Source organism: Hyla sarda, chromosome 2, assembly GCF_029499605.1.
Source record: "Hyla sarda isolate aHylSar1 chromosome 2, aHylSar1.hap1, whole genome shotgun sequence".
In the NCBI taxonomy this organism is placed as follows: domain Eukaryota; kingdom Metazoa; phylum Chordata; class Amphibia; order Anura; family Hylidae; genus Hyla; species Hyla sarda.
In genome coordinates, this window is record NC_079190.1 from 3,095,403 (window position 1) to 3,119,527 (window position 24,125).

A 24,125-nucleotide genomic window follows, 5' to 3' on the forward strand; every position below is an offset into this window, starting at 1 on the left:
TTATAGACTGATGACACTAATTACAGCAATGATAGACTGATGACACAAAATACACTGATTATAGACTGATGACAAAAATTACACTGATTATAGATTGATGACACTAATCACAGCAATGATAGACTGATGACACAAATTACACTGATTATAGACTGATGACACTGATTACAGGCTGATTACACTGATTATAGACTGATGACACTGATTACACTAATTATAGTTTGATTATACTGATTATAGAATGATTATAGACTATTGATACTGATTATACTGATGTTAGACTGATGACACTGATTACACTGATAATACACTGATTATGGACTGATTATAGATTAATGACATTGATTTTAGACTGATGACTGATGACACTAATTACACTAATTATAGACTGATGCTGATTTTAGACTGATTTTAGTCTGATTATACTGATTATAGACTGATGATACTGATTATAGACTGATTATAGACTGGTGGATGTGATTATATAGACTGATTATAGACTGATTACACTGATTATAGACTGATGGATGTGATTGCACTGATTATAGACTGATTATAGACTGATGCATGTGATTATATAGACTGATTATAGACTGATTACACTGATTATAGACTGATGCATGTGATTGCACTGATTATAGACTGATGATACTGATTATACACTGATTATAGACTGATTACACTGATTATACGCTGATTATAGACTGAGGACACTCATTATAGGCTTATTATAGACTGATGATACTGATTATACGCTGATTATAGACTGATGATACTGATTATACGCTGATTATAGACTGAGGACACTCATTATAGGCTTATTATAGACTGATGATACTGATTATACGCTGATTACAGACTGATAATACTGATTACACACTGATTATAGACTGATGATACTGATTACACACTGATTATAGACTGATGACACTGATTATAGGCTGATTATAGACTGATGATACTGATTACACACTGATTATAGACTGATGACACAGATTATAGGCTGATTACAGACTGATGATACTGATTACACACTGATTATAGACTGATGACACTGATTATAGGCTGATTATAGACTGATGACACTGATTATAGGCTGATTATAGACTGATGATACTGATTACACACTGATTATAGACTGATGACACAGATTATAGGCTGATTACAGACTGATGATACTGATTACACACTGATTATAGACTGATGATACTGATTATAGGCTGAATACAGACTGATGATACTGATTACACACTGATTATAGACTGATGACACTAATTATAGGCTGATTATAGACTGATGACACTGATTATAGGCTGATTATAGACTGATGATACTGATTACACACTGATTATAGACTGATGACAGATTATAGGCTGATTACAGACTGATGATACTGATTACACACTGATTATAGACTGATGATACTGATTACACACTGATTATAGACTGATGACACTGATTATAGGCTGATTATAGACTGATGATACTGATTACACACTGATTATAGACTGATGACACAGATTATAGGCTGATTACAGACTGATGATACTGATTACACACTGATTATAGACTGATGACACTGATTATAGGCTGATTATAGACTGATGACACTGATTATAGGCTGATTATAGACTGATGATACTGATTACACACTGATTATAGACTGATGACACAGATTATAGGCTGATTACAGACTGATGATACTGATTACACACTGATTATAGACTGATGATACTGATTATAGGCTGATTATAGACTGATGACACTGATTATAGGCTGATTATAGACTGATGATACTGATTACACACTGATTATAGACTGATGACACAGATTATAGGCTGAATACAGACTGATGATACTGATTACACACTGATTATAGACTGATGACACTGATTATAGGCTGATTATAGACTGATGACACTGAATATAGGCTGATTATAGACTGATGATACTGATTATAGACTGATTATAGACTGATGATACTGATTACACACTGATTACAAACTGATTATACTGATTACACACTGACTATAGACTGATGCCACTGATTATAGACTGATGATACTGATTATACACTCATTATAGACTGATGATACTGATTACACACTGATTATAGACTGATGACACAGATTATAGGCTGATTATAGACTGATGATACTGATTACACACTGATTATAGATTGATGAAACTGATTACATTGATTAAAGACTGATTACACTGATTATAGATTGATTATGGACTAATGACACTGATTACACTGATTTTAGACTGCTTACACTGATTATACTAATTATACACTGATAACACTGATTTGGCTGGGTTTACACTGTGTTATTATCTCTGTTACACTGTTTCCATTACACACCCGACCAATATAATCTTTTTCATAGGTCACTGACATATCAGAAGTATTTGTTAATGACAGTGTCCATTGGAGTTTCCTTTACACATTTTTATTATACAAAAGTTTTCACAGATATTGGTCCCCGGTGTAATCACACTTTAAGAAATGTTTACCATATTGTACCATTTGTGGGAAACTATCACTGATAGATCTTTCCAGATTTTCTTAGTCACAGAAATGCAAAATGTAAAAATAGAAGTAACAATCACACAATTGTCACATACACTTCAGATTTTTGGTGCATCTTATACCAACATTTTGGTGTAAATGCTTTGGTAAGTCAACCCCTCCCCTCTTTTTACCCTTTGAAAAGTTGTAGAACATTCTGTTATATGGCAGGCTCCGTGGTCAGCACTGTAGGATGATGGCTCAGTGGTGAGCACTGCAGGATGGTGGCTCAGTGGTTAGCACTGCACGATGATGGCTCAGTGGTTAGCACTGCAGGATGATAGCTCAGTGGTTAGCACTGCAGGATGGTGGCTCAGTGGTCAGCACTGCAGGATGGTGGCTCTGTGGTCAGCATTGCAGGATGGTGGCTCAGTGGTTAGCACTGCACGATGATGGCTCAGTGGTTAGCACTGCAGGATGATAGCTCAGTGGTGAGCACTGAAGGATGATGGCTCAGTGGTCAGCACTGCAGGATGGTGGCTCTGTGGTCAGCATTGCAGGATGGTGGCTCAGTGGTTAGCACTGCAGGATGGTGGCTCTGTGGTCAGCACTGCAGAATGATGGCTCAGTGGTTAGCATTGCAGGATGGTGGCTCAGTGGTGAGCACTGCAGGATGATGGCTCAGTGGTTAGCACTGCAGGATGGTGGGTCAGTGGTTAGCACTGCAGGATGGTGGGTCAGTGGTTAGCACTGCAGGATGGTGGCTCAGTGGTCAGCACTGCAGGATGGTGGCTCAGTGGTCAGTATTGCAGGATGATGGCTCAGTGGTCAGCACTGCAGGATGGTGGCTCAGTGGTTATGACTGCAGGATGGTGGCTCAGTGGTGAGCACTGCAGGATGACGGCTCAGTGGTGAGCACTGCAGGATGACGGCTCAGTGGTCAGCATTGCAGGATGGTGGCTCAGTGGTTAGCATTGCAGGATGGTGGCTCAGTGGTTAGCACTGCAGGATGGTGGCTCAGTGGTTAGCACTGCAGGATGGTGGCTCTGTGGTCAGCATTGCAGGATGGTGGCTCTGTGGTCAGCATTGCAGGATGGTGGCTCTGTGGTCAGCACTGCAGGATGATGTCTCAGTGGTCATGGTCAGCACTGCAGGATGGTTGCTCAGTGGTGAGCATTGCAGAATAGTGGCTCAGTGGTAAGTACTGAAGAATGGTGGCTCAGTGGTGAGCACTGCAGGATGGGGGCTCAGTGGTTAAGACTGCAGGATGGTGGATCCGTGGTTTGTACTTAAGAATGGTGGCTCAGTTGCTAGCACTGCAGAATAGTGGCTCAGTGGTTAAGATTGCAGGATGGTGGATCATTGGTTTGGACTGAGGGACGTTGGTTTAGTGGTTATTTCTGGAGGATGGTGGCTCAGTGGTTATGACTGCAGGATGATGGCTCAGTGGTGAGAACTGCAGGATGATGGCTCAGTGGTGAGAACTGCAGGATGATGGCTCAGTGGTTAGCACTGCAGGATGGTGGCTCAGTGTTTTTTTTTTTTTTTTGTCTAGCAGGGATGTTGTCCTTGGTGGGTTAATGTCCCTCAAGGACAGCATCTGCAAGGAGTTTGTATGTGATAGGTGATTTCAGAATTAATTTGTGAGCCCCAACGGGGACAGGGACTCATGTCAGTGAGGACAAGTTATGTACAGCGCTGCAAAATATGTTGGTGCTATATAAAAAAAGGAATTATTATTGACAATCCTTTAACCATCACAAGAGAAGAGCGAGGGTCTCACCTGAATTCTAGGGGGCGCAGGTCTCACCTGAACTCTAGGGGGCGCAGGTTTAACCTGAATTCTAGGGTTCTAGGGGGTGCAGGTCTCACTTGAATTCTAGGGTTCTAGGTGGTGCAGATCTCACCTGATTTCTAGGGTTCTAGGGGGCGCAGGTCTCACCTGAATTCTAGGGGGCGCAGGTCTCACCTGAATTCTAGGGGGCGCAGGTCTTACCTGAATTCTACGGGGCGCAGGTCTCACCTGAATTTTAGGGGGTGCAGGTCTCACCTGAATTCTAGGGGGCACGGGTCTCGCCTGAATTCTAGGGGGTACAGGTCTCACCTGAATTCTAGGGGGTGCAGGTCTTACCTGAATTCTAGGGGGCGCAGGTCTTGCCTGAATTCTAGGGGGTACAGGTCTCACCTGAATTCTAGGGGGTACAGGTCTTACCTGAATTCTAGGGGGCGCAGGTCTCGCCTTTATTCTAGGGGGTGCAGGTCTCACCTGAATTCTAGGGGGTGCAGGTCTTACCTGAATTCTAGGGGGCGCAGGTCTTGCCTGAATTCTAGGGGGTACAGGTCTCACCTGAATTCTAGGGGGTACAGGTCTTACCTGAATTCTAGGGGGCGCAGGTCTCACCTGAATTCTAGGGGGTACAGGTCTTACCTGAATTCTAGGGGGCGCAGGTCTCGCCTTTATTCTAGGGGGTGCAGGTCTCACCTGAATTCTAGGGGGCGCAGGTCTTACCTGAATTCTAGGGGGTGCAGGTCTTGCCTGAATTCTAGGGGGTGCAGGTCTCACCTGAATTCTAGGGGGCGCAGGTCTTACCTGAATTCTAGGGGGCACAGGTCTCACCTGAATATCAGGGGGTGCAGGTCTCACCTGAATTCTAGGGGGTGCAGGTCTCACCTGAATTCTAGGGGGCGCAGGTCTCACCTGAATTCTAGGGGGTGCAGGTCTTACCTGAATTCTAGGGGGCGCAGGTCTCACCTGAATTTCAGGGGGTGCAGGTCTCACCTGAATTCTAGGGGGTGCAGGTCTTACCTGAATTCTAGGGGGTGCAGGTCTCACCTGAATTCTAGGGGGTGCAGGTCTCACCTGAATTCTAAGGGGTGCAGGTCTTACCTGAATTCTAGGGGGTGCAGGTCTCACCTGAATTCTAGGGGGTGCAGGTCTCACCTGAATTCTAAGGGGTGCAGGTCTTACCTGAATTCTTGGGGGCGCAGGTCTCACCGGAATTTTAGGGGGCGCAGGTCTCACCTGAATTCTAGGGGGCGCAGGTCTCACCTGAATTCTAGGGGGCGCAGGTCTCACCTGAATTCTAGGGGGTGCAGGTCTCACCTGAATTCTAAGGGGTGCAGGTCTTACCTGAATTCTTGGGGGCGCAGGTCTCACCGGAATTTTAGGGGGCGCAGGTCTCACCTGATTTCTAGGGGGCGCAGGTCTCACCTGAATTCTAGGGGGCGCAGGTCTCACCTGAATTCTAGGGGGTGCAGGTCTTACCTGAATTCTAGGGGGCGCAGGTCTCACCTGAATTTCAGGGGGTGCAGGTCTCACCTGAATTCTAGGGGGTGCAGGTCTTACCTGAATTTTAGGCGGCGCAGGTCTCGCCTGAATTCTAGGGGGCGCAGGTCTCACCTGAATTCTAGGGGGGGTGCAGGTCTTACCTGAATTCTAGGGGGCGCAGGTCTCACCTGAATTCTAGGGGGTGCAGGTCTTACCTGAATTTTAGGCGGCGCAGGTCTCATGGCAGCAGATACATAACCAGCAGCAGAGTCCAGTCTTTATTATGCGCAGAATGAGCTCCACTACATCATACAGTGAATGCTCCATTGTTCAAAAGGTTACGCTGAATATTTAAGGAATAATAATGGGATTGTGGAATGTTGAGAATGTGTCTTCACCCCCTCATCTCATGGTGTCACTCACTGTGCGGACACAAGGAGGCGCCAGGACCCAAGAAAGAAGGACGTGAAGATTCTACCAGATTATTTTACATTATTTTTATATAACAGTTTTTTGAGTTTTTTTAATTTTTAAACAAAAAATCTATAAAAAGAGAGAAAAGTATTGTCCACAATTCTTAGCATAAGACAACATCGGTTAATCTGTACTTGTACAACATTGGAAAAAACGGATGTTTCTATTTGCTAGTTGGCATCCAGGACTTGCAGGTTTTCACAAGAAAATTTACACTTAACACGGTAACAGTAGTATATAGTTGTTTAATAATCATTTATACAATACCTCCATAGGCTACATGCTAATGGTAAAGATTGTGGGGGAGATTTATCATTGCTTTTAGAGCATTTTTTTGTCTATGTTTTGGCGCAGTTCAGGCGCAAGCAGCATATTTAGCGACTTTTACGCATCTTTTGATATAGACAGTTTCGCTCTTTTTGCCTACCCATAGAACTTTTTCTTTTTGACCATGCAAAGGTCACGTATTTATCAAAAGTCGCTATTCTGTGCGCAAAGGAGTGTTACGTCGAGTGGCGTTCACCTCCATGCAGTGCCCCGGTCAGACCCGCTGACCGGGAGCGCTGCATTAGTCTCACCGGCGGGGACTGAGCCGTCCTCCGTCGGCTCAGTCCCGGCGCGCGCGCGGCCCCGCTCCCTAGGGCACTCGCACGCCGGCTCTCTGAGATTTAAAGGGCCAGTGCGCTCCAATCAGTACTCACACCTGTGCCCTTATTATATAACCTCACTTCCTCTTCCTTGCATTGCGGGATCTTGTTGCCTCAGTGCCAGTGAAAGCGTTTCTTGTGTATGTTCCAAGCCAGTGTTCCAGACCCTCTGCCGTTGCCCCTGACTACGATCCTTGCTGCCTGCCCTGACCTTCTGCTACGTCCGACCTTGCTCTTGCCTAATCCCTTGTACCGCGCCTGTCTCAGCCGTCAGTTGGGGTTGAGTCGCTATCGGGTGGAACGACCTGGGGGTTACCTGCCGCTGCAAGTCCATCCCGCTTTGCGGTGGGCTCTGGTGAAAACCAGTAACCCCTTAGACTCCGTTCCCCTGGTACGGCCCACGTCATCACCCCACTGACACAGAGGATCCACCACCAGTATCCTGACAGTATACCCATCCGGATCCTGACAGTAGATCCGGCCATGGATCCTGCTGAGGTCCCGCTGCCAGTTGTCGCTGACCTTACCACGGTGGTCGCCCAGCAATCTCAACAGATAGCGCAACAAGGACAACAGCTGACCCAACTGACCGTCATGCTGCAACAACTCCTGCCACAGCTTCAGCAACCATCTCCTCCGCCAGCTCCTGCACCTCTTCCGCAGCGAGTGGCCCAGCCTCCGCCTGTCCCTGCCGGACAAATTTGATGGGGACTCTAAACTATGCTGTGGTTTCCTGTCTCAATGTTCCCTAGACTTGGAGATGATGTCGGACCAATTCCCCACAGAACGGTCTAAGGTGGCTTTCATGGTTAGTCTCCTGTCTGGAAAGGCCTTGTCATGGGCCACACCGCTCTGGGACCGCAATGATCCTGTCACTGCCACTGTCCAGTCCATCTTCGCTGAAGTTCGTAGTGTCTTTGAGGAGCCAGCCTGGGCCTCCTCTGCCGAGACTGCTTTGCTGAACCTGGTCCAAGGAAGTTCTTCTGTAGGCGAATACGCCATCCAGTTTCGTACCCTCGCCTCTGAATTATCCTGGAACAATGAGGCCCTCTGCGCGACCTTCAAGAAAGGCTTATCCAGCAACATCAAAGATGTACTGGCCGCACGAGAAATTCTTGCTAACCTGTCTGAACTTATCCATTTGGCCACCCGCATTGACATGCGTTTCTCTGAAAGACGCCAGGAGCTCCGACAGGAGAAGGATCTTGTTCGCACCAGGCGATTTCTCTCCCCGGCTCCTCTCTTTTTAAGTCCACTGCAATCTGTTCCTGTGCCTTCTGCCGAGGAGGCTATGCAAGTGGATCGGTCCCGTCTGACCCTACATGAGAGGACTTGCCGCCGTAACAAGAATCTATGCCTGTACTGTGCTAGTACCGAACACTTCCTAAAAGACTGTCCTATCCGCCTTCCGCGTCAGGAGAAACGCACTCCGTTACCTCACAAAGGTGAGACGACTCTAGGTGTGAATTCTGGTTCTCCACGTCTCACTGTGCCTGTGCGGATTTCTCCTTTCATGTTCCACTTCTCAAACCTCTCGTTCTTAACCATTTCTCCCCCAAGGTTGTTGCTCCAGCTCCTGTCTCTGGCTCCTCTGATGTCTTCGGGGTAAAGGAAATCCTTGCTTCTAAAGTGGTCAGAGGTAAAAAAAAAATTCTCGTAGATTGGGAGAATTGTGGCCCCAAAGAGAGGTCTTGGGAACCCGAGGATAATATCCTCGACAAGGAGCTCATTCACAGGTTCCTGGGGTCCAAAAAGAGGGGGAGACCCAAGGAAAGGTACTCTTACGCCGAGCGCTCCGCGTCCCTGCTCCTCCCCGGAGCACTCGCGGCGTTCACCTCCATGCAGCGCCCCGGTCAGACCCGCTGACCGGGAGCGCTGCATTAGTCTCACCGGTGGGGATGCGACCCGCGTTTCCCCTCACCTGTCCCGTCCTCCGTCGGCTCAGTCCCGGCGCGTGCGGCCCTGCTCCCTAGGGCATGCGCGCGCCGGCTCTCTGACATTTAAAGGGCCAGTGCGCCATTGATTGGCCCCTGGCCCAATCAGTACTCACACCTGTGCCCTCATTATATAAGCCCACTTCCTCTTCCTAGCATTGCCGGATCTTGTTGCCTCAGTGCCAGTGAAAGCGTTTCTTGTGTATGTTCCAAGCCAGTGTTCCAGACCCTCTGCCGTTTCCCCTGACTACGATCCTTGTTGCCTGCCCTGACCTTCTGCTACGTCCGACCTTGCTCTTGCCTAATCCCTTGTACCGCGCCTGTCTCAGCCGTCAGTTGGGGTTGAGTCGCTATCGGGTGGAACGACCTGGGGGTTACCTGCCATTGCAAGTCCATCCCGCTTTGCGGCGGGCTCTGGTGAAAACCAGTAACCCCTTAGACTCCGTTCCCCTGGTACGGCCCACGTCATCACCCCACTGACACAGAGGATCCACTACCAGTATCCTCACAGTATACCCATCCGGACCCTGACAAGGAGCTTGTTTAGGCGCAAAGCTGCACCACCTACCAGTAGGTGTGAGAATCACTTCTACCTTCCGCAATTCAACCTTTAACCTCTTGTGGATGACAGCATCCCACTCCCCTTCTATGACACACGCTCAGGAGCTGAGCACGGGTTGTAGCTGGGTGGTCCTGGCAGGTATGTGCCACCGGAACCCATCTCTAATGCCAGACATCACCAATCACTGTGATGCCCAGCTTTAACCCCTTAGACATCCTCCTCATATATGGCCAAGAAGAGAAGTGTAGACATCCTCCTCATCTATGACCATGAAGAGAAATGTAGACATCCTCCTCATCTATGGCCATGAAGAGAAGTGTAGAAGTCCTCCTCATCTATGGCCATGAAGAGAAGTGTAGAAGTTGTCACGATGCCGGCTGGCAGGAGGTGGATCCTCTGTGCCAGAGAGGAATTGGCGTGGACCGTGCTAGTGGACCGGTTCTAAGTCACTACTGGTTTTCACCAGAGCCCGCCGCAAAGCGGGATGGACTTGCTGCGGCGGTAGTGACCAGGTCGTATCCACTAGCAACGGCTCAACCTCTCTGACTGCTGAAGATAGGCGCGGTACAAGGGAGTAGACAGAAGCAAGGTCGGACGTAGCAGAAGGTCGGGGGCAGGCGGCAAGGTTCGTAGTCAGGGTGGATAGCAGTAGTACTGGTACACAGGCTTAGGACACACAAAACGCTTTCACTGGCACAAGGCAACAAGATCCGGCCAGGAAGTGCATGGGAGGAGGTCAGATAAAGGCAGGGAGCAGATGGAAGCCAATTAGGCTAATTGGGCCAGGCACCAATCATTGGTGCACTGGCCCTTTAAGTCTCAGGGAGCTGGCGCGCGCGCGCCCTAGAGAGCGGAGCCGCGCGCGCCAGCACATGACAGCAGGGGACGGGAACGGGTAAGTGACCTGGGATGCGATTCGCGAGCGGGCGCGTCCCGCTGTGCGAATCGCATCCCCGACGGCCATGACAGTGCAGCGCTCCCGGTCAGCGGGACCGACCGGGGCGCTGCGGAGAGAGAGACGCCGTACGCGCTCCGGGGAGGAGCGGGGACCCGGAGCGCTAGGCGTAACAGTACCCCCCCCCCCTTAGGTCTCCCCTTCTCTTTGTCCGGTAACTGCCTCCCCTGGGATGAGGACACCGGGAAAGGATGGAGGGATTCCTCAACGGCAGGCAGTACAGCAGGAGTGGGAATGGGGAGGGAGGGCAGAGGGCGAGGCCTGGCACGGGGCAGTGTGACACCAGGACGAGGGCCATGAGGAGGCACCGAGGCTTGCCTGACTGGACTGGGAGGGGGGGAGAGGCACTTCTTAAGGCGGGCAGAGTCCATAACGACCTTAGGGAGACCGGATACAGGAGGAACCACAGGGTCACGGCAGGGAGTACTGGTAACCGGTTTAAGGCAGTCCTTGAAGCAAGAGGTACCCCAGCTCTTGATCTCCCCTGTGGACCAATCCAGGGTTGGGGAATGGTGTAGAAGCCAGGGTAGTCCAAGGAGAACTTCAGAAGTGCAATTGGGGAGGACCAAAAACTCAATTTTCTCATGATGAGGTCCGATGCACATTAGGAGGGGCTTCGTGCGGAAACGCACGGTGCAATCCAACCTGGCTCCGTTGACCGCGGAAATGTGGAGTGGCTTGACAAGACGGGTCACCGGGATGCGGAATTTATTCACCAAGGACTCCCGAATAAAATTCCCAGAGGCACCAGAGTCCAGGCAGGCCACGGCTGAGAGGGAAGAGCTGGCTGAAGAAGAAATCCGTACAGGCACCGTGAGACGTGGAGAAGCAGACTTAGAGCCAAGAGACGCCACACCCACGTGAGCTGGGTGCGTCGTACGTTTCCCAGGCGTGGAGGACGGATAGGGCAATCCACCAAGAAATGCTCGGTACTGGCACAGTACAGACAAAGATTCTCTTCCTTACGGCGATTCCTCTCTTCCAGGGTCAGGCGAGACCGATCCACTTGCATGGCCTCCTCGGCGGGAGGCCTAGGCGCAGATTGCAATGGAGACTGTGGGAGAGGTGTCCAGAGATCTAAGTCTTTTTCCTGGCGGAGCTCTTGATGCCTCTCAGAAAAACGCATGTCAATGCGAGTGGCTAGATGAATGAGTTCATGCAGGTTGGTAGGAGTATCTCGTGCGGCCAGAACATCTTTAATGTTGCTGGATAGGCCTTTTTTAAAGGTCGCGCAGAGGGCCTCATTATTCCAGGAAAGTTCAGAAGCAAGAGTACGGAATTGTATGGCGTACTCGCCAACGGAAGAATTACCCTGGACCAGGTTCAACAGGGCAGTCTCAGCAGAAGAGGCTCGGGCAGGTTCCTCAAAGACACTTCGAATTTCCGAGAAGAAGGAGTGTACAGAGGCAGTGACGGGGTCATTGCGGTCCCAGAGCGGCGTGGCCCATGACAGGGCTTTTCCAGACAGAAGGCTGACTACGAAAGCCACCTTAGACCTTTCAGTAGGAAACTGATCCGACATCATCTCCAAATGCAGGGAACATTGCGAAAGAAAGCCACGGCAAAACTTAGAGTCCCCATTAAATTTGTCCGGCAAGGACAGGCGGAGGCTAGGAGTGGCCACTCGCTGCGGAAGAGGTGCAGGAGCTGGCGGAGGAGATGGTTGCTGCTGCTGTAGCTGAGACTGAATCTGCTGTAGCTGCGACTGGAGTTGCTGAGTCATGGTGGTCAAGTACGACAGCTGGTGATCTTGTTGGGCAATCTGTCGGGCTTGCTGGGCGACCAGTGTGGGGAGGTCGGCGACAACAGGCAGAGGAACTTCAGCGGGATCCATGGCCGGATCTACTGTCACGATGCCGGCTGGCAGGAGGTGGATCCTCTGTGCCAGAGAGGAATTGGCGTGGACCGTGCTAGTGGACCGGTTCTAAGTCACTACTGGTTTTCACCAGAGCCCGCCGCAAAGCGGGATGGACTTGCTGCGGCGGTAGTGACCAGGTCGTATCCACTAGCAACGGCTCAACCTCTCTGACTGCTGAAGATAGGCGCGGTACAAGGGAGTAGACAGAAGCAAGGTCGGACGTAGCAGAAGGTCGGGGGCAGGCGGCAAGGTTCGTAGTCAGGGTGGATAGCAGTAGTACTGGTACACAGGCTTAGGACACACAAAACGCTTTCACTGGCACAAGGCAACAAGATCCGGCCAGGAAGTGCATGGGAGGAGGTCAGATAAAGGCAGGGAGCAGATGGAAGCCAATTAGGCTAATTGGGCCAGGCACCAATCATTGGTGCACTGGCCCTTTAAGTCTCAGGGAGCTGGCGCGCGCGCGCCCTAGAGAGCGGAGCCGCGCGCGCCAGCACATGACAGCAGGGGACGGGAACGGGTAAGTGACCTGGGATGCGATTCGCGAGCGGGCGCGTCCCGCTGTGCGAATCGCATCCCCGACGGCCATGACAGTGCAGCGCTCCCGGTCAGCGGGACCGACCGGGGCGCTGCGGAGAGAGAGACGCCGTACGCGCTCCGGGGAGGAGCGGGGACCCGGAGCGCTAGGCGTAACAGAAGTCCTCCTCATCTATGGCCATGAAGAGAAGTGTAGACATCCTCGTCATCTATGGCCATGAAGAGAAGTGTAGACGTCCTCCTCATCTATGGCCATGAAGAGAAGTGTAGACATCCTCCTCATCTATGGATATGAAGTGTAGACATCCTCCTCATCCATGACCATGAAGAGAAGTATTGAAGTCCTCCTCATCTATGGCCAAGAAGAGAAGTGTAGACATCCTCCTCATCTATGACCATGAAGAGAAGTGTAGATGTCCTCCTCATCTATGACCATGAAGAGAAGTGCAGACATCCTCCTCATGTATAGTAATGAAGAGAAGTGTAGACATCCTCCTCATCTATGGCCATGAAGAGAAGTGTAGACGTCCTCCTCATCTGTGGTCATGAAGTGTAGACGTCCTCCTTATCTATGACAATGAAGTGTAGACGTCTTCCTTATCTATGACAATGAAGTGTAGAAGTCCTCCTCATCTATGACCATGAAGAGAAGTGCAGACGTCCTCCTCATCTATAGTAATGAAGAGAAGTGTAGACGTTCTCCTCATCTATGGCCATGAAGAGAAGTGTAGACATCCTCCTCATCTATGACCATGAAGAGAAGTGTAGACGTCCTCCTCATCTATGACCATGAAGAGAAGTGTAGACGTCCTCCTCATCTATGACTATGAAGAGAAGTGTAGACGTCCTCCTCATCTATGACCAAGAAGAGAAGTGTAGACGTCCTCCTCATCTATGACCATGAAGAGAAGTGTAGACGTCCTCCTCATCTATGACCATGGAGAGAAGTGTACACGTCCTCCTCCTCTATGACCATGAAGAGAAGTGTAGATGTCCTCCTCATCTATGACCATGAAGAGAAGTGCAGACATCCTCTTCATCTACAGTAATGAAGAGAAGTGTAGACGTCCTCCTCATCTATGACCATGAAGAGAAGTGTAGACGTCCTCCTCATCTATGACCATGAAGAGAAGTGTAGACGTCCTCCTCATCTGTGGTCATGAAGTGTAGACGTCCTCCTTATCTATGACAATGAAGTGTAGACGTCCTCCTCCTCTATGACCATGAAGAGAAGTGTAGACGTCCTCCTCATCTATGACCATGGAGAGAAGTGTACACGTCCTCCTCATCTATGACCATGAAGAGAAGTGTAGATGTCCTCCTCATCTATGACCATGAAGAGAAGTGTAGACGTCCTTCTCATCTATGACTATGAAGTGTAGACGTCCTCCTCATTTATGACCATGCTCAGGGGAAATAGAAAAAACTCTGGAACATCGGCGCTAGCAGTTTACAGGAATAAAATCCACTGGAATCATGTGGTAAATGAAAGTTCTTTATTAGCCACGGCAGACGCATTTCGAGGTGAAAATACCTCTTTTTCAATGACCTTGGTGATATACATACATGCATACACAAAGAGTCTTTTTAAATAGTAAAAAATGGCGCCAATAACGGGCAGCCGGTGTGTGTCAGAGGTGTCATAGACGTGCGCTGGGTTTAGCGCTACTCAATGACATACCTCAGTGTTTTATTCATAAAAACGGTGTCATAAAAAAGCGCCCTTACTAGTGCTACTCACTGACGTGTATAGACCCACGTCACTGTATCGTTTAATACAATACATAGTGATTACTTGCATTTTAGTTTCCAAATAAGAGGATGCATAATAAAATCAATTGTTAATAAAAAGTAGTTCAGTGATGTTTTGTAGCTGTAGTTACGTTGTTGCCATATATACACTCCATTTTACTGTGGTGCCTCATATCAGTAGTCTCCATTAGTATCTTGTTACGGCTGAAGATGTTATCTCTAGCCCCTGTCCTGCGCATATCTCGAGAAGGCGATTGCAAACGCTCTCTAAGCTAGGAGAGCTATTGCGCTGTTTATCTGGACGAAAGTTTTACATCCGTTCGAGTGGGCAGCTGGAACGGGAGACTCAAGCGCTATTGGGTAAGTATGAGATGGAGTCCAATTTCATTTTCACATGTCTTCATGTGGAGCCCAATTGTGAATCATTATCAATCCTCTTAAGTTTGAACTTGCAATATGGAAAACCCATCACGTCCTATGTATTAATGGTAGGCTGGGCGAAAAAAGAACTAGATTGTAGATATTCACTACGCTACTCAGGGGAGATGGTGGTTTGATGTCTATATGATACACACTTGTTGTCAAACAACATTTCTTCCAGTGCTACCGGGTGTAAATGGTGCTGAGCAAAGTCCACAGTGTTTATATTACATTATTGTGCGTGAAAAAGTAAAAATTGGTGAAATAAGTAATGAATGGATTATTCTAAAGATAATATAAATTGTACAGGTTAGGAAGGATTTTAATAATGTTATTAAGCGTTCTATGTAATATGTATGTTACTACTGTGGATAACTGCAATTACATAGTGTTGGATATTTGATATGCATATGGTATGTGATATGGGATCTATACACTTCATATGTAGACACTAGAGTCAAGTGGTAAAGTTATTTGGGAACACAAGAAGGGAATCTAAGGTAGGAAGGGTAAATTATACATTGTCTATGGTTTCATTAAGACCCATTGGTGATAATGTGTTCATTTTGTACATCCAAAAGGATTCTCTCCTACAAAGATTGCCAAATCTATCATTACTGTCCTCCGGAATTTGTTCAATAGCTGTAATTGAAAATTCTCCAAAATTATTATTATGTTTCTCAGTCGTGTGTTTGGATATACTGTGCTTCTGGAATTTATGCGTCACATTAACCCCTTAAGGACCCAGCCCAAATATACCTTAAGGACCCGGCCATTTTTTTAACATCTGACCACTGTCACTTCAAGCATTAATAACTCTGGGATGCTTTTACCTTTCATTCTGATTCTGAGATTGTTTTTTCGTGACATATTCTACTTTATGTTAGCGGTAAAATTTTGTTGATACTTGTATCATTTCTTGGAGAAAAATTCCCAAATTTGATGAAAAAATTGAAAATTTTGCTTTTTTTTAACTTTGAAGCTCTCTGCTTATAAGGAAAATGAATATTCCAAATAAATTATATATTGATTCACATATACAATATGTCTACTTTATGTTTGCATCATAAAGTTGACATGTTTTTACTTTTGAAAGACATCAGAGGGCTTCAAAGTTCAGCAGCAATTTTCCAATTTTTCACAAAATTTTCAAAATCGGATTTTTTCAGGGACCAGTTCTGTTTTGAAGTGGATTTGAGGGGTCTTCTTATTAGAAATACCCCACAAATGACACCATTATAAAAATTGCACCCCTCAAAGTATTCAAAATGACATTCAAAAGGTTTGTATAGCCTTTTGGTGTTTCACAGGAATAGCAGCAGGTTGAGGGAGAAAATTCAAAATCTTCATTTTTTACACTCACATGTTCTTGTAAACCCAGTTTTTGCATTTTTACAAGGGGTAAAAAGATAAATTTTCTTAAAATGTGTAACCCAATTTCTCTCGAGTAAGGAAATACCTCATATGTGTATGTCAAGTGTTCGGCGGGAGCAGTAGAGGGCTCATAAGGGAAGGAGCGACAGTGGGATTTTGGAGAGTGAGTTTTTCTGAAATGGTTTTTGGGGGGCATGTCACATTTAGGAAGCCCCTATGGTGCCAGAACAACAAAAAAAAACACATAGCATACCATTTTGGAAACTAGACCCCTTGAGGAACGTAACAAGGAATAAAGTGAGCCTTAATACCCCACAGGGGTTTTACGACTTTTGCATATGTAAAAAAAATATATATTTTTTTCACTAAAATGTGTGTTTCCCCCCAAATTTCACATTTTTGCAAGGGTTAATAGCAGAAAATACCCCCCAAAATTTGTAACCCCATCTCTTCTGAGTATGGAGGTACCCCATAGGTTGACCTGAAGTGCACTACGGGCGAACTACAATGCTCAGAAGAGAAGGAGTCATATTTGGCTTTTTGAGAGAAAATTTTGCTCGGGGAGCATGTCGCATTTAGGAAGCCCCTATGGTGCCAGAACAGCAAAAAAAAAAAAACACATGGCATACCATTTTGGAACCTAGACCCCTTGCGGAACATCACAAGGAAAAAAGCGAGCCTTAATACCCCACAGGGGTTTCACGACTTTTGCATATGTAAAAAAAATATATATTTTTTTCACTAAAATGTGTTTCCCCCCAAATTTCACATTTTTGAAAGGGTTAATAGCAGAAAATACCCCCCAAATTTGTAACCCCATCTCTTCTGAGTATGGAGGTACCTCATAAGTTGACCTGAAGTGCACTACGGGCGAACTACAATGCTCAGAAGAGAAGGAGTCATATTTGGCTTTTTGAGAGTAAATTTTGCTCGGGGAGCATGTTGCATTTAGGAAGCCCCTATGGTGCCAGAACAGAAAAAAACACATGGCATACCATTTTGGAAACTAGACCCCTTGAGGAACGTAACAAGGAATAAAGTGAGCCTTAATACCCCACAGGGGTTTCACGACTTTTGCATATGTAAAAAAAATATATATATATTTTTTTCACTAAAATGTGTGTTTCCCCCCAAATTTCACATTTTTGCAAGGGTTAATAGCAGAAAATATCCCCCAAAATTTGTAACCCCATCTCTACTGAGTATGGAGGTACCCCATAAGTGGACGTCAAATGCACTGCAGGAGCGCTACAATGCTCAGAAGAGAAGGAGTCACATTTGCTAATTTTGCTGAAATGGGGGGGCATGTCGCATTTACTGAGAGAAAAGCAAAAAAAAAAATTACATTTGTAAATACATTTCTTTGGAAAAAGGACATACCTCATATCTGGGCGTAAAACGGATCTCCGGGTGCACACTGGTCACAGAGGAACAGGAGGGCAGTCAGGGGCCTTGAGCTTCTGCCTATGGAGCCAGAACAGTGGGACTTCCCCCCCTCAAGGGGCATTATATGGGGTACACTAATAACTAACAAGGGGTACAGTGGGACATAAAAGGATAAAACAGGTTATGTTCCCAGAATGATGACCCAGAGCATAGCCAAAACTAAAAAATATGCCCGCCCCAAACCCTATGCTCTGAATCATCATTCTGGGAATGTGATGTGTGTGGCCGTCCCTAACCTGTTGCCTCAAATGTGCACCCGCTCAGGTGGAGAAAGAGTGCTGCGCATTTGAGGCAACATAAAAAGTCCCTAATGATAGTGACTCAGTGACCCATGACCCAGAGAAAAAAAATACCCCCAGTTTTTTTTTTATGAGAGTTTTTTGAGCAATTTAGTTGTTTTATGTACTCTGGACTTGGTACATTGGGGTCAAATTATGGAAAATTAAAATGAAAAGGGAAAATTTAGTACTGCATGGAAGTGTGATACTCCCTGAAGCAGTTTTTAATGCAGAGGCCCGGATGATCAGGGCAAGTGTCACATTGATAGGTGGTGTCCTTCCGAATCCCCCTGCTGTTACACACTCTGCATTTTTTCTGGGATCGCCCCTTCCTTCCAGTGGGGGGGATGTCACCTGGAAAGTGTTGGCCTGGGACGATCCTGGCGCCTATAACTCCAGACCCTTGGGAAGTCTGGCCTGCTCTTTCCCGGTCAGCAAAGATCAGGACCTTTAGGACTTCTTCTTGGAACTGAAGGTATGTCCCTGTGTTGCCAGCGTTCTGGTACAGTACAAAAGAGTTGTACATGGCAACCTGTACCAAGTAGACCGCAACTTTCTTGTACCATACACGTGTTTTCCGCATGGCATTATATGGCTTCAGGATTCATATACCGATTGTAGTCCAGAATAGAATCGGGCTTGAGGACCGGTCCCACGGTACCTTGCACAGGGACAGGTGAGTTGCCGTTACCATGAATAGTGGTCAGCATAAGGACATCCCTCTTATCCTTATACTTAACCAGCAACAGGTTTTCATGGTTAAGGGCATGGGACTCACCCTTGGGCATAGGTGTCTGAACAAAATTTAGAGGGAGGCCTCTCTGGTTTTTCCGCACAGTCCCACAAGCGGACGTGAATCTGGCGGAAAGGGATGTGAAGAGAGGGATGCTGGTATAAAAGTTGTCCACGTACACGTGGTAACCCTTATCCAGCAATGGGTACATAAGGTCCCAAACGATTTTCCCGCTAACACCTAGAGTGGGCGAACAATCTGGGGGTTCAATACGGGAATCTTGTCCCTCATACACCCTAAACTTGAGAGTGTACCCGGAGGTACTCTCACAAAGTTTATATAGCTTCACGCCATACCGCGCCCGCTTCGAGTGAATATACTGGCGGAAGATGAGTCTCCCCTTAAAACTGATGAGAGACTCATCTACAGAGAGTGTGTGTCGGGGGTGGCGGGGATGTATGTAGTGTGTGTGCTTGGTGTATACTATATATAACGGTGTGTGATTAGAAATCACACACCGTTATATGAACAAAAATAAAAAGCTGCGGCCAAAAAAAAATGGGGGGGGGGGCAAATGCAGCGCCATGAACCCCTAATAGGGCCCGGGTCAAGCTCAAAAATCTCAGGCAGACCCTTGGGGACCTATTAGGGGGTCGGGGGGGGGGGGGAATTTTTTTTTAACTTTTATTTTACTGTTTTACACTATTTACACTATTTTTTTCCTACCTTTCCCTGGGGAGTTTTCTGTCCCTGCTCTATGGGGGATCGTCGGTCCTGAGGGGGCTCCAATCCTCACAGGGGGGGTCCCTGGCACCTTCGAGCAGCTTTGCCCGCTGACTGAACTCAGCTAACGGGCAGAGCTGCAAGAAGATGCAGTTAACCCCTCCCCCGCCGGCTGCTATTGGCTGGATCGTCCAGCCAATAGCAGCGCTCCTGGGGGGGGGTGTGACGAAATCGCCACCTCCCCATAGATACAGTGGGTGATAGGGGGTGTATTGTACACCCCCGATCACCTTGTATCTTCGGGTCAGCGGGTCACACGTGACCCGTATGACCCGAATCGGGGCAGATCGTTAGTGTGAATTCACCAACGATCTGCCGCGATCGCCGACATGGGGGGGTCTGATGACCCCCCTAGGCATTTGCGCGGGATGCCTGCTGAACGATATCAGCAGGCATCCCGGTCCAGTCCCCACCCGGCGGGGACCGAAATTCCCACGGGCGTATGGATACGCCCTGGGTCTTTAAGTACCAGGACGTCAAGGCGTATCCATACGCCCTAGGTCCTTAAGTGGTTAAAACGGTGTCCGCTCATGCGGTTCCTTAGTGTTTGGGATGTCCTTCCAATGCATTGTAACATGCAGTTACATTCAATGAGATATATTACATACATGGAGTTGCAGTCTAATCTATTTTCTATTTTGAAACACTCTCCAGTCCGATTGCTTTTGAAGGTTTTCACACCGTGATTAATGTTATTACACAGTTTGCAAGTCTTTCCTCTGCATTTTAAACAGCCGTTACCATCCGGATGATCTTCTTTTTTCCCTGGTTTTTCTCCTTTTAGACAACTAGGGGCCACCATATTTTTTATGGTTTTAGCCCTTCGATATGTTAATCCTGTTTTTTCTGGGATGATACTTTTTAGAATAGGATCTTGTTGCAGTACTTTCCAGTGCGTTTTAATTATTTTACTGATCTTACATATATTTGTAGCATAGTCTGTGATAAAGTTGAATTTGTAGTTTCCAGACTCCTTAGTAGTGTTGAGCGGCATAGGCCATATTCGAATTCGCGAATATATGGACGAATATTCGTCATATTCGCGAATATTCGCATATTTGTAATGTTCTCGTTTTATTTTCGCATATGCGGATATTCGCGTGTGCGAAAATTAACATATGCGGAAATTTGCATATACAAAAATCAATATAAGCGAAAATTCGCATATGCGAAAATTAGCATATGCAAACTTTCGCATATGCGAAAATTCGCACACCAGTCTCACACAGTAGTATTAGAGCCTTCTTACACCACATAAGCTGGAAGCAGAGAGGGATGATCACTGTGATGATTACTGTGAAAAAAAACAAAAAACGAATATTCGTAATTATGAATATATAGCGCTATATTCGCGAATATTCGCGAATTCGCGAATATGCGATATTCGCAAATAAAATTTGAATTGCGAATATTCGCGAGCAACACTACTCCTTAGCGGCGACTTCCTTAGATAGTTGTTGTAATTGTTCTTCATTGTTATGTTTCTTTTCTTTCCCTCTAAGTTGATAGGCTCTCTGATAGGTGTTTTGCACTATTTTTTTGGGGTAGCTTTTCTCCAACAGTCTCTTTTTGATGATATTACTTTGAAGTACATAGTCTGTGGTTTTTATACAATTTCTCCGGACCCTATAAAATTGGCCGAAGGGGATATTTTTCTTCCTCTTGTGATAGGGGCAACTTTTATAATCTAGCAGACAATTACAATCCACGGATTAAAAAAAGGTTTTTGTGACGATATTTGATCCTTCTGATGTCAATTCTAAATCCAAATACTCAATGGACGCAGCACTACACTTCCCTGACAGTGAGAGGTTCCAGTTGTTCCAGTTCAGATGGTCTGTGAACGCTTGAAAATCTTCCTCAGACCCATCCCAGATGAATAATAAATCATCAATATAGCGGTTATATAAGATGATCCTATTTTTCCACTCATGTGTACTGTATATGAGTTCCTCTTCGTAGGCTTCCATGTATAGATTGGCACAAGAGGGGGCAAAGCGTGTCCCCATTGCTGTGCCCTTGGTTTGCCTGTATACGTTCCCTTCGAAGCAGAAGTGAATATGCTCAAGTATAAAGGCTATGCTTTTTGTGACAAATTCCCTTTGTTCACAGGGCATGAGACTCTCTCTTTCCAATACTGCTCTTATCACCTCTATGCCCTTCCGATGGGGAATGTTGGAATAAAGGGCCGTCACATCCAGTGTGGCCCACTTGTATGTTGTTTTCCACGTGTAATCTCCCAGTATTCTGATTAGACGGGGGGTGTCCTTCAGGTGTGACGATAATTGAACCACATGGGTTTGGAGTAGGAGATCCACATACTGAGAGAGATTACTAGTTACCAATCCATTTATGACCATGGAGAGAAGTTTACACGTCCTCCTCATCTATGACCATGGAAAGAAATGTAGACGTCCTCCTCATCTATGACCATGGAAAGAAATGTAGACGTCCTCCTCATCTATGACCATGAAGAGAAGTGTAGATGTGCTCCTCATCTATGGCCATGAAGAGAAGTGTGGACATCCTCCTCATCTATGTCCATGAAGAGAAGTGTAGACGTCCTCCTCATCTATGACGATGAAGTGTAGATATCCTCCTTATCTATGGCCATGAAGAGAAGTGTAGACATCTACCTTATCTATGGCCATGAAGAGAAGTGTAGACGTCTTCCACATCTATGGCCATGAAGAGAATTGTAGATGTCATCCTCACCTATGACCATAAAGAGGAGTGTCGACATCCTCCTCATCTATGTCCATGAAGTGTTAGCGTCCTCCTCATTTATGGCCATGAAGTGTTGATGTCCTGCTCATCTATGATCATGAAGAGAAGTGTAGAGGTCCTCCTCATCTATGGTCATGAAGAGAAGTGTAGACGTCCTCCTCATCTATGACCATGAAGAGAAGTGTAGACATCCTCCTCATCTATGACCATGAAGAGAAGTGTAGACGTCCTCCTCTTCTATGACCATGAAGAGAAGTGTAGACATCCTCCTCACCAGGACTCTTCCCTTATTCCCATCAGGACTTCACCAGAACCTACTGGGAATAAAAGAGGGAATAACAAGAACACCCACCAGCCATAACATTACAACCCCTAACAGCCTAATATTGGGTCATTTAATAGTATTATACCCCTCGTGCTCTGAACCTCAGGGCAGGACCCCATGGACCTGTGATGTGACCCTCTACCGCCTCACCAAGGCCTGGAACCCATAGTCCTGTGATGTCACCTCTGGATCACATAGACCATAGTTCCAGACAAGGCCCAGACACCATAGAACTGTGTTGTCCCCCCCCCCCCCCAAGGCCCAGACTTCATAGCTCTGACTTGTGTTGCCATGAGACCTTGACCTCAAAGCCCTTTGATGTGTTCCCAAAGGCCCAAATTCCATAGCCCCAGGATGTCCCCCTCCCCCAAGGCCCAAACATTATAGATCTGTGATGTAACTCCAGAGGCCTTGATTCCATAGACCTGTGAAGTGTCCCCCCTGAGGACACGACCCCATAGCTCTTTAATGTTCCCTCTGAGGCCTGGACTACATAGACCTGTGATTATCGCCTTGAAGCCTAAATGCAATAGCCCTCTGATGTGTCCCCTGAGGCCCAGACCCCTAGATCTTTGATGTTTCCCCTAAAGGCCAGGACCTAGATCTGTGACTTAGATGTGTGTAACCTGAAGCAGGGACCCCATTGTCCTGTGATGTGTTTCCCCAAGGCCTAGACCCCATAGCCCTGTGATGTGTCCCCTTAAGACATAGACTCTATGGTCCTGTGATGTGACCCCTCCAGGCCTGGACTCCATAGCCCTTTAATATGTCCCCATGAGGCCTTAACCCCATATCTGTGATGTGTCCAAGACCTGGATCCTAATAGCCCTGGGATTTTCCCCTCCAAGGCCTGGACTTCATAGCCCTAAGATGTGTTTCCTTCAAGACCTGGATCCCATTGACCTGTGATGTGCCACTCTGAAGCCTGGACCCTATAGCCCTACAATGTGTTCCTCAAGGCCTGGACCCCATACCCAGGGCCGAATTAAGAGCATCATGGGTCTGGTGCTGAAGATTTTGATGGGCCTTTTTATCGGAATGTATAAAATGAAAATGCAACACAAAGTAATTTTTCTTAACACAAATAAAGCGCATCCGTCACATGTTTTATGCAAATTACCAGGATAGCTGAATATATGTTAGTGTCCAGAGGAAAAATTGCTGAGTTAACCATAGCAACCAATCAGATCGCTTCTTTCATTTTCCAGAGGCTTTTTCAAAAATGAAAGAAGGGATCTGATTGGTTGCTATGGGCAACTCAGCAACTTTTATACTGGAAGAAAAGAGATTTTGTCTAAGGCAAAGGAAAGGGTTTTTTACACTAAGAACACTAAGGATGTGGAATCCTCTGCCTGCAGATATGATCTTATTAGAGTCTGTAAAGACGTTTAAACAGCAAATGGATGAATATTTGCAAAAACATAACATTAAGGGATATAGGCCCTGATTTTTTTTGCATGTTGTGATGCCCGCGCTGTAGCATGTTGTGATGCCCGCGCTGTATCATGTTGTGATGCCCGCGCTGTAGCATGTTGTGATG

General features: G+C 46.8%; 1 protein-coding gene across 2 annotated transcripts in view; it reads right to left on the reverse strand.

Annotated features, from left to right (window-relative positions):
• The window catches only part of LOC130357559 (ecto-ADP-ribosyltransferase 5-like), a 54,316-nt gene extending 48,201 nt beyond the window's left edge, over positions 1 to 6,115 (reverse strand). The window contains exon 1 of one of the 2 annotated variants that reach the window (XM_056560259.1): positions 5,996 to 6,115. In XM_056560259.1, coding sequence (XP_056416234.1) covers positions 5,996 to 6,022 — 27 coding nt within the window. In that variant the 5' untranslated portion in view covers positions 6,023 to 6,115. Of the gene's footprint in view, positions 1 to 5,858; positions 5,878 to 5,995 lie in introns of those variants that run through there. The other variant, XM_056560260.1, reaches the window with a different exon arrangement.
• Positions 6,116 to 24,125: the final 18,010 nt, after the last annotated feature.